The sequence below is a fragment of the Selaginella moellendorffii genome, unplaced genomic scaffold (genome assembly GCF_000143415.4).
Source record: "Selaginella moellendorffii unplaced genomic scaffold, v1.0 SELMOscaffold_74, whole genome shotgun sequence".
In the NCBI taxonomy this organism is placed as follows: domain Eukaryota; kingdom Viridiplantae; phylum Streptophyta; class Lycopodiopsida; order Selaginellales; family Selaginellaceae; genus Selaginella; species Selaginella moellendorffii.
In genome coordinates this window covers 958692-972929 of record NW_003314335.1, presented here as the reverse complement: position 1 = coordinate 972929, position 14238 = coordinate 958692, and the positions used below count along the sequence as shown (strand labels likewise).

Below are 14238 nucleotides of genomic sequence, written 5' to 3'. Positions count from 1 at the left end.
ATCAAATTTTACAACTCTTTAATAATATAATTCCTCAAATTTAAACTGTGAAGACAAAAATATTTGTAATAAATACATAATTTTTATAATTGAATGAATTTAGAAAATATTTATATAAATCATTATAAAAGTTACTTATTATTATTAGTGTTTTTATGAGATTTTAATAACTTATATTAGAGTGTTTTAAAAATAACTTATGGACTTTGAAATAAAAATAATTTAAGTGCTGAAATAAAATAAAATTAGCTTATTTTTCCAAATTCTATATAAGTATAACTTTAAGGAATTTTTAATTTTTAAAAATTACTTAATTTAATAAGTTATTATTATTTAAAATTTATCACCTTGTTATTTCAAGTCCTATGCTTGAATTTGAAATCAAGGGCAGCTTAACAAATATATATAATAAAATAAAAAATTAAAATTTACCAATTTATCACAGTAGGGGACAAAATGATTTAGCTAAAAATAATATGGCAACTCAAAGACTTATTAGCAATTTAATTCAGTTTTGTAGGTACCAATACTAGTATTAATATAATATTTTATTTATTAAATATATAGTAAAATAAAAAATGCACATGATAATAAATTAAAATAAATATTAAAGAACTAAAAGACTAAGTATTTTATCGATTTTTGAAAATTTTCATAAAAAATATAAAAATTCTCTTCCTGATAAACCATTAAAATAAATATCTATGTATTAAATATTTTTCAAGTTTTATTTAACTATAATTTACTTAAACCTTTTAAATTGAAAAATAAAATAAAGAAAATAATTTATCAATAATTGTTTTAATTATCATTTTAATTACAACAATAAGGTAATAAATATTAAATTTAATTATAAATGATTATATACAAGTTTACATGTTTTTACAAGGTTATGGTGTCCAAATGAGTGAGAGCAATGGCTATTCGAGAGCTCGTGGTTGATCTGGCAAGGATCCACCTTCCCAAATTTAGAAGTGTCAAATAAATGTTCTAACAACAATTTAAAATTCCTTTAAAATCTTTTTTTCATTTGCATTGTTAACAATATAATTTCGAAATTGTTCTTCCTCCTAGCCCAACCAAGAAGGGAGGACATGTGAGTTTGGTTAATTGTGGTGCATTGATAATGGTGCTCATGGCAGTAACAAATGAGCAATGAGAATTGCTAATTAATTAAATTTCATTTGTTTTTAATTAATAAATTACTTAATCCATTTTGTCTTAGCCAATAAACCTTTAAACAAAGGTTAAGTCCTTTCGTTTCTTACAGCGTTCATGGTGATGCTCCTCCAAGTTACTTGGGCAGTGAGCATACACGAAACTCTTCGTGCTCATCTCCCATTCTCTAGTGGCCCTGACCATCTCTCCCAATTCACACAGCTTCTCTATCAGCTTGACAAAGGTGGCTGGATCCAGCCTCACTGATTCCACCGCCCGCCATGAAGGCGTGCTTGATCTGTCCAGCGCTGCAAAGCCCCTGGATCAAAACGCTGTAAGTGGTCGAGTCCAGAAGGCTTCCCTCAGCGATCATCTCCTCGAGGACCCTCTCCGCTACCGAGCTTGCAAAAACCCTCCACAAGGCTGTTGTAAGTCGCGGTGTTTAGATCCATCTCTCCGGTTTTGCAAAGCCCCGCGACGTAGCCATTGCACACCAGGAGATTGGGAGCATAGCCACACACCACCAGCTGCTCCAGGAACGCTCGAGCTTCCACCATTCTCCCCATCTCTGCAAACTTTTGGACCATGATGCTGTAAGTCACGAAGTTTGGCTTGCACTTGCTGCGCGCCATCGTTTCCAGGAGCTCGGCGGCGCTGTCCATCTGATCGGTGTTGCAGAACAGCTCCAGCAGCGCGTTGAAGGTGACGATGGTCGGGCAGAATCCCATCTCCACCATTATGTCCGTCATGCCGAGCGCTTCCTCGGGCCGTGCCGCCTTGCAGAAGGCGTGGAGGATCAAGTTGAGCGTCAGAATGTTGGGCTCGATGTTCCTGAGAAGCATTGTCTCCATCACCTTGCATGCCTCGTCCGGCCTCCCGGATTTGCAGAGAAACTCCACCACCGGATTGAAAGTCACAGCCGTCAGAGCAAAACCAGCGCTTTCCATCACTCCCATGAGCTCAAAAGCCTCGTCGAGGCCAGCTTTGCTGAGGCCCGTGGCCATCGCGTTGTAAGCCACCCACGCCTCGCTTGGCCATGGCCTGGAGCTCTTCACGGGCCTCCTAGATCCTCCCGAAGCTACACAGCGCATCAATGAGCGTGTTGTAGGAGACGCTGTTGGGCTTGCAATCCATCCAGTGGAGATGGCTCTTGGCCTCGTCCACAGCCTCGGAGAAACCTTTGAGCATGAGGCTGTGGAGAACGAGCAAGCTCCCGGGGCTCATCACTGTATCCTTAAACTCCTCCACAAGCCTCTTTGCCTCGTCGAACTCCCCGGCAAGGCTGTGGCCGTGGACGAGAGTTCCATATGTGAACTCGCTGTGCACGAACTACCCTAGAGTTTTTCGATCCAGCATCTCTCTCACTTGATGGATTCTCCTGGCCTTGACGAGCGCATTGAGCAAGTAATTGTATGCCACCGTATTGGGATTGTAACAAGCTTCTTTGGTCAGCCACTGGAAGAACGCGAGAGCAGTGTCTGGATTTTTCGTTCTTTACAAGATCTTGCACACTGCAATATGGCTAAAGTGGAGGCCCTGGAATGCGGCTAAACTCCCCACCAGAATCAACCTCGATTCGAGACGCTTGTAAATCTCTGTCACCGATTCTTCGTCCACTGCCGCGACGTACCTGGTCCCTGGCCTGAAAATATTTGCTCCTCGCCAGCAGTGGCAGTGGCATTCTTCCAGAAGCTCACATTTTGCTGTACGGCCTGCGCGCTGCAAGAAATCGGAGCCAAAGATGTCGAGGATGAGCTCGCGATCGCCACCGGAATGGCGCCGGTTACAAGCGCCATGGCACATTCTTCGGTAGGGTTCTTTCCTGGCTAGGGTTTTGGGATCGCATGGCGGCATTTGTCTGTTCTTCCCCAATCCTGCTTTACATTGGTCCACACCAGCGATCCAGCATCGTCACGAGAACCCTACGAACCGATGGCGCCAGTAGCAGCAACGGATTCAGCGAGGATCCAGTGAGAAGACGCGGGAGCGGCAATAATCCCATCTCCACTCGTCTTGGACAGCTACTGGAAGCGAAAAGGATCGATCTGCTGGAGCGATTCCGGGAGATCAGACGCAATTTGCCGCTCAAAGTGTTCTTGCTGCTCCTGGGATTCTACTCGGGCAACGCCCTGGCCACGGTGCTGGGGCAAACAGGGGACTGGGACGTGCTGGTGGGCGCGATCATCGTGGCTGTGATCGAAGGCATTGGATTTCTCATGTATAAGATCCCGCCCGTGACGGAGAAGTTGCGATTCCTGGTGAAAATGCTCAATTACTGGAAAGTCGGCCTCTCCTTTGGCCTCTTCGTCGACGGAAGCAAAGAACCCTAAAAACAGATGGGTACTTCCTGGGATCTTAGCAAACTATAAAAATGCCACCACCTTTTCATTGTGATAGTATTTCGATTGCGAAGAAGAAAGAGGTGATATATTCTGGGATGATCGTTCTCCTTGTTCTAGCGTATGGAGTTCTTCTTTGTACGCTGTGACCGTCCATCTCACCGTGAGACACTACGTGAATTTCAACTCAAGAACATGATCGCATACGATCAAACAAGACGTGGGAGATACCAATCTCACGAACATTGTGTTTGGATCAGCTCCAACGCCACGATGTGGGATTCGGGCAAAGAACTTGTCAAGCATGGTGGAGGCTGGAGGAGCGAATGAGAGGCTTCGTTTGGCTGGAAGAAGCAGTGAATTTCCTACCAGACCAGGACACGCTACCCGAGATCAATGTTTCCAGTGACACCTCCAAGTTTCGATACACGTACGAAAGATCATCATCAAATGGAAGGCACCACATCCATGTAGCGAGACAATCCCACACCCGCATAATCCGAGAGCCACTTCCAAACGTGGATGGATTCTTGACAAACATGGTGTATGGAGGCACTGGTTTCGTGATTAGCTACGCGCTTGCCGAGGAGCTTGACAAGGTCTTGGATGATTGCCTCGAGAGATACCATGGATTGTATAGTGCGGACACTAAGATCCACACTGAATAGAAGAAGAGCAAAAGCTACAATGGTGGATGACTCAAAGGATAATTGTATATTATATCATAAATATATATACATGATCAAGAGACACACCTCTAGCCTACACCTAGATCAATGAAGTGGCACTCCTGCCACTTAGGATCATGTCATAGAGAGCGTATACCTCAACACATGCCTGTGTGGTGGAATTGGGCGTGCCGCTCACGGTGGAGCGTGGATTCCACCAGTTTGACGTCCTGGACGACGCCTCTGGCTTGCTCTTCTCGACACCGCTCGTCTCGCTCCTGGATCCAAGGATGGGGAGGATCGAGAGCATCAAGCATCTGATCGGGAGCGCGCACGGGGTGGATCCAATGGGCTTGCTCCAGAAATCCTTCTGCTACGATCCCAATCGGGACTGGACGATCAAACTGTCTTGGGGATTCGTCTTCCGATCGCGTGGGAATCGCCTTCACGACGAGAGAGAACCCGGAAAGTCAAGCAGTAGCTATGCGCGGGAAGAGAGGACACGGTGGAAGTGTTTACGCTCCGAGAAGGATTTAGATTTATCTGGTCAAGGATGTAACTCTGGATTCAAGGCTAACTTTACTTTTTAATCCTGAGTAAGTTTGGTTTTACGTTGTGAGTTGAGCAGAAATGCAAAGATTTGTAGCCATCGCTGGAAGAACCAAATGCCTGGCAGCAAGGATGGGCAGGAAGCTAGAAACCATTCTACGAGGAAGAGAGGCCAGTAGAGAAATCAGCTACGTTTAAAAAGACTCTTTGCCAACACTCTGGCCAAAACTCGCAAGCAAACAAGCAAAAACATTCTACGCAAGAGTTCGAAACTTACTTGTGGAGTTTCCAAAACGAGCTTGCCTTTTTCCTGGAAAACAAAAACGGAGATTCTGTATCGCGATCCATCTCGAAATATCGTGCCGGTCGGCACAATGCGGCTTCGAATCACTCCAAAACCCCAAGAACACCAATCGCGGCTCTAGAGCGCGATCCCCTCCCTACCGGATCGTACTCTAGAACAGCCTCCTACCAGCGATCAATCGCCCAAAACTTCGCTATCAAGATCCATGGCCTCTATGGCTGCCAGGCATTTGTTCTTTGCAACGATAATTCTTCTTGCTACAAGCTGCGTCCTTGTTTTCTTGGGAACTAACTTATCTTCACAGAAGCTCTACCGTGGTTATTTTTTGCGATCGCCATCTTGGGAGCGGCAGCAGCACCAGGACGACCAAAGTGCAGAATATAATGTTTGGGATCGGAGCAGGTCACAGGTTTGGGATCAGAGAAAGAACTACGTGAGGCTTTGGTGGCGGCCGAATCAAACGAGAGGGGTGCTCTCGCCGAGATGGATCGCTGCCTCCGCTCCAAGTCGTCGACAACAACGAGCTTTCGAGAAACTTCACCTTAACGGGCCAGCAGATGAAGGACCAGATTAGAGTCTCGAGGTTTCCTTCGGAGTTGTTCCGGCTCAAATTTTTTGGGGTGCATTGGTTCGTTCTTTTGGACGACGACACCTTCTTCGTCGTGGACAATCTCGCCCAAGTACGACCACAGTCAGTTTTATACTACATCGGTGCTTTTTCGGAGAGCCACTACCAGAGTGTTACAGGGTTCTCGACAAACATGGCTTTCGGGGGTGCTGGGATTGCACGGAGCTACTCACTTGTGGAAGCGCTCGAGAGACAACTGGATTAGGAGGAACTATCACGTATGGGGAGCTACAAGCTTGCATGGCAGAACTTGGAGTGCCACTGACGTTGGACAGAGGATTTCATCAGGTAAAGGGCTGGCTGCTCGAGCTCCTTCTCAAAACTTTCGTGCTCTAGCAGATGGACGTTCGTGGAGATGCTATCGGGTTGCTCGACTCTCACCCGACTACTCCCTTGGTTTCATTGCACCACTTGGATACGGTCGACCCTAACTTTAAGACGAGAGATCGATCGCAGCGATCCATGCTTGAGCACCGTTTCATTCTTTATGCTCAACGTGAGCCAGGATGGTCTAGACAGCAACTATTTCAAGAGAACAGGCACAGGCAGCTGCGAAGATAGAGATCCTTTGTCACGCCTCGAGATAATTCGTGTAAGAAAACAACGCAGCCAGTACCGAGTAAGCGCATTTTTCTGGTGTTCCTGTTTACTTATTTATCTTTTACTTAGGCTTTAATTAAGAAGACAATGCTGCAGCATTCGCAAGCAAAATGATAGAGATCAAGGATTGTTGAAACGTTTTTTACTCCATAACATGCTAACTTTCGTTATCACTTCCGTACGCTTACGAAATGTCGCTCTGATTGGCAGGGTTGTGTGATCATGTCGAAAACATGTGACTCTACTCGTAAGGTAACTTTGAGTGAGTCGTTTTGTGGCTCCATGGATGTAACAAAGTTGTTCTCTTGTGCAGTTCGAATTACATCTCTTATAAGCTGCTGCACGATTATTACTCAGCATTTGCAGTCACTTTGTCCAAGGAGTTTCTTGATAATTTCTCTTTCTCTTGATGATCCAACTTGAGCTCGTGTTGGTGCTGTGGGATGATACGTCGGAGGTGGCGGACACAGCGTTCTTGCACCAACTTATGGCCTCCCAGCCGACAACATCCTCGAGATCAACGTGGTGACACCCGATGAAAGCTACTTCGTGGCCAACGAGTGCCAGAACAAGGATCCCTTCTGGGCTCTCCGGGTGGCGGCCCCGCAACATTTGGCGTGGTTCTCAGCGTCACTTACAGGACTCACCCGGCACCAGCAGCTGTCACCAACGTCCACCACGAGGTCTCAGCCAACGATTCTTCCAGCCTGAGGGACTTCATCGCCGAGTACGCCAGGCTCATGCCATCCACTGCAGACAAAGGATACGGAGGAGGCTTTGTCGCCCTTCCCAATGGCGGTCACTTGAACTACGTTCTTCCCGGGGGCAACCAGAGCACAGCGCAGCAGGACTGGCAGCCATTGGTCGACTTCGCGGCCAGCCACCCGGGGCTCAAGGTGCTCCAGAGAATCGCCACGTTTCCAAACTTCTACGCCTTCTTCAATGCCACGCTGTGCAAGAACGCCGTGCACGGGATCCTGGCCAGCAAGCTGCTTCCCAGGTCGCTGTTTGTCAACTGCTTGGACGCCATCGCCGACGCCTACATGGGGATCCTCACCAGGAACTCGAGCAACGGCGCCAGGAACTTCATTCTCACCATGGGCGTTGGTGGTGGAGCTGGAGCTCTAGGTGACGAGCACAGTGCTGCGCTGAATCCTGCGTGGAGGAAGGCCCTGTGGCACACTGTCATCCAGGCCGTGTGGGACGACAATGCAAGCGACGATGTGATCCAGCACAAGTTTGCAGGCATCACGAGTGCGAACCAGGTGTTTAGAGACTTGGCACTGGAGTCTGGGAGCTATATGAACGAGGGAGATTACAACAAGCCGGATTGGCAGACGTTGTTCTTCGGTGCACTACGAGAGGCTTGGCGAGATCAAGGCACAGGTTGATCCCCATGACGTTCTGGCATGCCCCAACTGCGTTGGAAGTGAGGTATGGGACACTAGGAAAAATTACTAAACTATGATGTGCTCAAGAACATACAACTAAAACTTACTAAAACTAAAACTTATGCTAATGATTTTGATTTCTGCTAGGAAAGCTAGTGTTTTGCATTTTTATGTTAGAGGTTCAAGGTCAACGTTTTGATTTCCACTCCACCAGGAAATCATCATATCTTACACCAAAATTATTTTGTACAGTTTGTATACAAAACTTTATAACATCACAACTTACCATGCATTATTCACACATCAAAGCTAGATCTTCTTTACCTCTATTATTATAGTTTTTAATTGTTCCTTCTTTTACTTCTTTTTTCAGGTGATGCAAAATTAATTTCAAACTTGCCTTTCCTATAGTTTGATATAGTTCCTCTATTGTTAATTCATGCTGTGAGTTCTTCACCACCCATGGATGCTTTTTCAATTTCTGTAAAGATAAGCTTGTCTTAGAATCCATGTGGAGCAAATGAAGGATAAGATTCTTTGCTTCCTGGGACATGCTTGTTCACTTAAGTGAGATGATCTCTAGATACCCCAACCTCAAGATTTCATTTGACTCCAGTTTTAAAAATAGGCACGTCCCAAATAACATCTCATACAAGATAGTCCCCATGCTCCACATGTCAATCCTCTCATCAAATACACAAGCCGGAGATGAAATCTCAAGAGCTCTGTACCTCTCTGTCTTAACAATCACACCCTCTATACCTAAAAGAAAGGGTGTGGCAACCCTTTCTTTTACATGCATGAACATTCTCTCTTAGTCTCAAAAAATATTCTCTAGTTTGATGTTTTTATATATCACACCTTTTTTGTGCATTTTATGCATAACATTGGTTAATTTCTTGATCACAATTGCTACTTTATACTCAATTTGCTTCTTCCTTTGAGCAATATATCCCTTAGTGAACACTAGCATAACTCCATCATTATATAGTAATAATCTTCACCATTTTACCTTTTGATCTGCATCTTTGAGAGATGCATCAATGCCTTGATCTCTGCCTTAACTTCTTCCCGCATTTTTGCCTGCCATTAAACACCATCCTGATTCACTCTCTCTCCGCTTACCTGGCAATGACATGGCATCAGCCCTTCTTTTTGTTCCCAGCGTGCGCCCTAAAATACCACGTGGCCACAGCCCCAACACTTAGCCAAATTTCAATCAGCGCGCCCCCATTCACGCTTGATGGTTGCTCCATAATTGACTTAAAAACGTTTCTGTTTCTTTTATGATCAAGCATGGCAGCAGCACATCAATTTCCAGAGGTAAGCAATCAATTCAATTTCATATTGATTCAAGAAAATCATTTAGGATCCCCCATGGCTTGATGAGGTGCAAAAATTCCATGAAAAGTATTATTTTTGTGTAGATGATTTAAATTGGAATTTGTCTAAATCAAATGAAACTGTAACTCCTATTGTGTATATATTACAGAAGGATGTGAACAAGTTTCTAGATGGTGAGAGATGGGGTGATGGAGTGGATTTTTGGCGATTTTCCAACAAAAATCATAATCCTAGAGATTTGAAAAGACCCAAAAACACAAGCTTTTTTATCATTAATCAGGTATATCTTTTTAACAAAATATAATTACTAACTTCTTGATACAAAATATGGAAAATAAGATGCTCGTGAAACATCCTCTATTATAATTGCTGAATCTACACCAAAGTCAGGACTTGGAAGTAGACTAGGTTGAAGTTCTAATAAGCGGGGCTGCCTTTGCAAATTTTTGGTCAAACAGTTTTACAAATGGCTTGATTATATGTAGATTACATATTATCATAGAGAAAGAATGGGATTCTTTGTTATGGTCAACTTGATTTGACTGGAGGAAAGTCATTATTTCCTCAGAAACTTTCAGCAGATATTCGACATTGGGTGATTCTTATGATTCAGCAAGATTTCACATCAAATCAGATTTATAATAAGCATATACAGATTGTGGGAAGGAACAAGTCAGCTGGTGAACCTCCTCATTGAGATGATTTTCTAACTATGCAGGATATCAATAATTTGCATAGGAAGTATTCACTTTCAACTTATCGATTATATGAGAATGACGCATAGAGTGTACGTATTTGGAAGAACACAAATCCCGAGAAATCATTTTTCTATCAGAAAGGTGATCAAGGTAAAGATTGTTTTACTATTGGGATTCAGACAACTTAGGAACTACAAAAGATGGTGAACTTTTCAAATAATATTATTCACTTAAAACTGAATGAAAATTTTACCTTGTAGCGATTAGTTCCAAAAGTTGCATCAAGACTCAATAAATTACTTAATAATTTACAATTCCCATTATACACCATGCTTGCTTTTGATTATCATGGAAATGATATTTCAATTGCATGGGTTTTAACTTCTAGTGAGAAAGGAAAACATATGAAGAATTGGATGATAGCTCTTAAAAAATGAGTTTTAGAACACATGCCAAATTGAAAACCACGGGCGATAATGATTGATGATGCTGAAACAAAGATTAATGCTATAAGGTAATTAATTTGATATGAAATAATTTAATTGTTTTCTTCTATATAGAGTTACATTTGATTGTCAATTTCTATTATGTATTTGGTATGTAAGGATGAAATGGCTCAAACATATTATTCGTAAGGTGAAATCTTGGGATATTAAGATGGAAATATGGAAACATTTCGGATATTATGTATCATTCAATTCATGCAGCTTTTTATGATGATAATATTATGCGAGCTGAGATTAAATAATTTATTAAACATTTTGAGGTGGATTTTCAAAATGAAGTAGCCTTTATTATCAAGTATTTTCAAGACGAATGGAAGGACAAAGTTGGTAAGTGAATCAATATTTTAATTTTTATAATTTTTTTTTAATTTATATTTGATAGATCATGCTAATAAGGAAACAAATAGTTTGATTTAGGCATTCTATGCAAATATGAAAGCTATACTCTCATCTGAAAAAAAACATACTCGCAATCGAATGATGGATTGGGCAATTCATTAACTTATTACTAAGGTTCATGCGAGGTACTAGTTTACTAGTTATTGCAAAGATCATGGTTTTATCCGAAACCATGCATATGAAAAATTAATCAATGGTGCGATTATTAAAACAAAAAATATTAACGACTCTCAAGTAAAATTCAATAAGGACAATACTCATAAATTTTATGTACAATTCTCTTCAGATCCAACTATACTGTATCTTGTTGTTGGAGGTGAAGGACATAGTGATTGGGCTTTTTCGACTTGGTGTAATTGTCCATGGGCAACCAAAAGAAACTTTTGCAAGCATCAAACAAAAGTTATTATGTTAAAACAAGGAGAAAAAACTGATTGGACTACAACTAGTTATGAGGTTCAACCATCACAATCATATGCAATCTTAGAACTTGGGTAAGATGATTTATTTTATCGTCATCAAGATTTTGAAGCGCTTGACTTGGAAGCTATGACAGAAGTAATTCACTTATTAATTAAAATTTTGAAATACATATAAACGTTTGAGCAGGAAAACATCCATCAAAATGTTTATCATGAGCAAGAAATTCAGTTGAAGACTACATTAGAGGTAAACTAGCATATTTTATATACTAATATATATGAATATTGAGCAGGAAGATATCTATCAAAATATACATCATCAACAAGAAATTCAGCTAAAGGCTACTATAGAGGTAATTTACACTAAGTAAATTTTAAATATTGATATGAACTTTAAGTAGGAAGATACCACTCCATCAAAAGTTACAAAAGAAATATTACAACAAAAGATGATGGATATCTTACAAGATCTTCCTGATGAAGAAGCTTTTTTATCTATGGTTGACAACGATTTAGAAATGATACAGTAGAAGGTTGCAACTTTTAAAGCTAGGCCAGACGATCTTATTCATCCTGCAACAGAATTTCAACAGCATGTTGATAGTTATGGTACATCTTTGAAGTGAGCAAAACCTTTGGTGGAAAGAATTACAGGTAAAAGAAAAGCTTCTAGTAGTCCAGAAGCAACTCCTTTTACTAGGCAGAGGAAGACAAGAAAGAAAAACTCTTTAAACGAAAAACTCAATCTTAGCTAAAAAAACAAACTCTTTATATACTTAAATTGCATATATTTAAATTAGTGAGAAGATTTCATAAGTTTACCACTCCTAATGGTCATCCATAACACTCATTGGCCACGTAAAGCATGTAGAAAGGCGTCCACACACACACTGATTGAAATTTGGCTAAGTGTTGGGGCTGTGGCCATGTGGAAGTAATTTTAGGGCACACATGGACATGTGGGGGCAGGTGGGAGTGTGGGTGGGAGCCGTGAGGGCGAGCGGGCGGGCCGGGCAGGTGATAGCCACAGGTGGGAGTGCACAGCGGCGACGGACGGGAGATAAAACAAAAAGAAGGGCTGATGCCACGTCATCACCAAGTAAGCAAAGAGAGAGTGAATCAGGATGGTGTTTAATGGGAGGCCAAGTTTTTATCTAAGAGTGTGTCATCAATCATGTTATAATCATTCACTTTAATTGATTTACAGGCAAATAACTTACCATCCACCTTGCGTGTAATTTTATAAATGATAACTTATCCTCTCTGACCTAACTCAAAAGTGTAAAAATTTTCAATGCTAACCATTGTTGTTGCCATTATCACCCGGATACTCTAACAAAATATTCACTTTTAAAAGGATGGCACAACCTTCATATATCTTTTTAAATCCTCCTTGGGACACAAGGCCACTGTGTCTACAAGCAACAAGAACAGATAATGGTAATTTCATCCAGATTTGGACCCTCACTAATGGTCATTCTTTAGTAGGCCATAGCTGGATCTTTCAGCCAAGCCTACAGGATTTGAGCAGTCATGTATACTCGAGCATTTGGGAACCATTCGTTGGGTGGCAGCTTGAGAGATAAGAAGAGCTTGAGGCTTAGCTGGGGCTGTGGAGCCGAGCATCAGGGCGGTCCAGGAAACCATGTCTCTTGCTTCCATGGTGTCAAACACTTGCCAGGCGTCGTCCATGGAGCCACATTTGGAGTACATATCGATGGTGAGGTTGAAGACGAAGAGCTCCGATTCACTCACATAGAGGCCAATCTTTAGAGCTTTCAGCTTCACCACCGCCACCTTTCCAGTATGGATCTCGACTTCACTGCCTTGTTCCAACGCCACCAACTTTGTGCACGCCTTGAGAGCAGCCCGGGCGTTTGGGAGGATCTGGAAGTGCCGCATTTGCAAGAAGAGCTCCAGTGTCAGCTGGGGCTCGTCATCCTCTGAGTGGCCGAGGATCAACGACCCACGTCCCGGGCTTGAGCAGGGATTTTATCGAAGGCCCTGCAGCTTGGCGTACATGTGAACGAACGTGCTGGCTACGAACACGTCTGTGTAAAGTGCCTGGGAGTGGATCGCCATTCCTACTTCCATTGCCTTCACTTTGACGAGCTTGCCGTTGACTTTCTGCCCTTCCTCTTTCACCGCGATGAGAGTGCAGGCCTTATTGCTTTCAAGTGGCTAGATCAACATAATTCTGGCTTTGGAGCTGTTTGAGAGGATGAGCTATGGACAATATAGCTAGAACAATAGCTAGAATAATAGAGTTCTATGTCAAGAAGCATAGAAAGGATTAAACAGACTCCTGGCATACATGATAAAATGCTATCAATGTATGAAAAGTGTCGCCCACCAGCTCTGAATATCTTGAACCAATCGGGGAGTGAATGCGCCACTGCATCCTTCATAAAAAAAAAACAGTATTCAAATTAGAAAGGTGTGGGAGCTGTGACAAAAGATTGGTGCTATTCTTTCGTCACCAGCAATCATCCGAGAGAACAAGTCGAGGCCAGGCTCGACCTCGTTATTCTCTGCGTAGCCAAGCAACAGGACGTTCGACGACACCACTGTTCTACAAGGCATGCAGTCGACCAGGGTACCGCACTTGGCGTACATGTCCACCATGGTATCCGAGTCGCAGCGGCAGCTTACAGCTTGTGCGTGGATGCGTTTGCCCCTGGACAGCGATTCTAGCTTCACAATCCTTCCATCGAGTTCTCGATCCGGTTCCCTCGACGCAATGCGGGCGCTGAGAGCAGCCACGAAGGTGAGGGAGTTGGCGATGGAGTAGGCCTCCTGGTCTTGCAAGTTGTCGAGGACTTCCAAAGCCAGCCTCTCGTCACCGTTTTCAACGTAGCCGAGAATGAGGGCTGGCCAAAAGTATCGAAGACTCTCCGAGCATGCTGCCGCACTCGGAGTACATGTCGACCAAGGGAGCTAGCAACGAACGAGTTACCGTCGAAGCCACTTCGAGTAGCTTTCAAGGACTAACCTTCAATCATCCAGGGAGAAGCCCTGAGCTTCCATGGACCAGAAAAGTCCCAGAGCGAGCTCTTCCTCTCCTCTCTCTGCGTAGCGGAGAATCAACGAGTTCCACGACACCATAGCCCGCCCCCGCCAGTCGAAGACCATCCGAGCATCGAGCAGGCTGCCACACTTGGAGTACATGTCTTAGCCAAGGAACTCACAGCTCGGGAGTGGATTTCCATGCCCCGTTCGAGGCTCCTGTCAC

The 14238-nt window shown here is 43.2% G+C and overlaps 6 protein-coding genes across 6 annotated transcripts in view; 4 read left to right on the top strand and 2 right to left on the bottom strand.

Annotated features, from left to right (window-relative positions):
- The window catches only part of LOC112341031 (pentatricopeptide repeat-containing protein At4g02750-like), a 7655-nt gene extending 6230 nt beyond the window's left edge, over window positions 1–1425 (top strand). Inside the window, exon 2 of the mRNA XM_024660384.1 lies at window positions 1271–1425. Within this exon, the coding sequence (XP_024516152.1) occupies window positions 1271–1425 (155 nt within the window). The remainder of the gene's footprint in view (window positions 1–1270) is intronic.
- Window positions 1426–1520: 95 nt separating this feature from the next.
- Window positions 1521–2954, bottom strand: LOC112341030 (pentatricopeptide repeat-containing protein At1g09900-like). The gene is made up of 2 exons (XM_024660383.1): window positions 2789–2954; window positions 1521–2350 (listed from the first exon to the last, which is right to left on the bottom strand). Exons 1-2 carry the CDS (start codon window positions 2952–2954, stop codon window positions 1521–1523), a joined length of 996 nt encoding a protein of 331 aa, XP_024516151.1.
- A 32-nt stretch (window positions 2955–2986) lies between these two features.
- LOC9659865 (ycf20-like protein) lies at window positions 2987–3588 on the top strand. The gene has a single exon (XM_002986577.2). The coding sequence runs from the start codon at window positions 3003–3005 to the stop codon at window positions 3486–3488; it is 486 nt and encodes a 161-aa protein (XP_002986623.2). The 5' UTR covers window positions 2987–3002; the 3' UTR covers window positions 3489–3588.
- Window positions 3530–4755, top strand: LOC112341029. Its single transcript, XM_024660382.1, has 3 exons — window positions 3530–3580; window positions 3758–4096; window positions 4312–4755. The coding sequence occupies exons 1-3, from the start codon at window positions 3530–3532 to the stop codon at window positions 4753–4755; spliced, it is 834 nt and encodes a 277-aa protein (XP_024516150.1).
- A 477-nt stretch (window positions 4756–5232) lies between these two features.
- LOC9659864 (FAD-linked oxidoreductase hmp9) lies at window positions 5233–7637 on the top strand. The gene is made up of 5 exons (XM_024660381.1): window positions 5233–5567; window positions 5766–5934; window positions 6152–6265; window positions 6457–6498; window positions 6789–7637. Exons 1-5 carry the CDS (start codon window positions 5233–5235, stop codon window positions 7635–7637), a joined length of 1509 nt encoding a protein of 502 aa, XP_024516149.1.
- Window positions 7638–12473: 4836 nt separating this feature from the next.
- Window positions 12474–14174, bottom strand: LOC112341028 (pentatricopeptide repeat-containing protein At2g13600-like). Its single transcript, XM_024660380.1, has 3 exons — window positions 14038–14174; window positions 13487–13917; window positions 12474–12949 (listed from the first exon to the last, which is right to left on the bottom strand). Exons 1-3 carry the CDS (start codon window positions 14172–14174, stop codon window positions 12474–12476), a joined length of 1044 nt encoding a protein of 347 aa, XP_024516148.1.
- Between the last annotated feature and the right edge of the window lie 64 nt (window positions 14175–14238).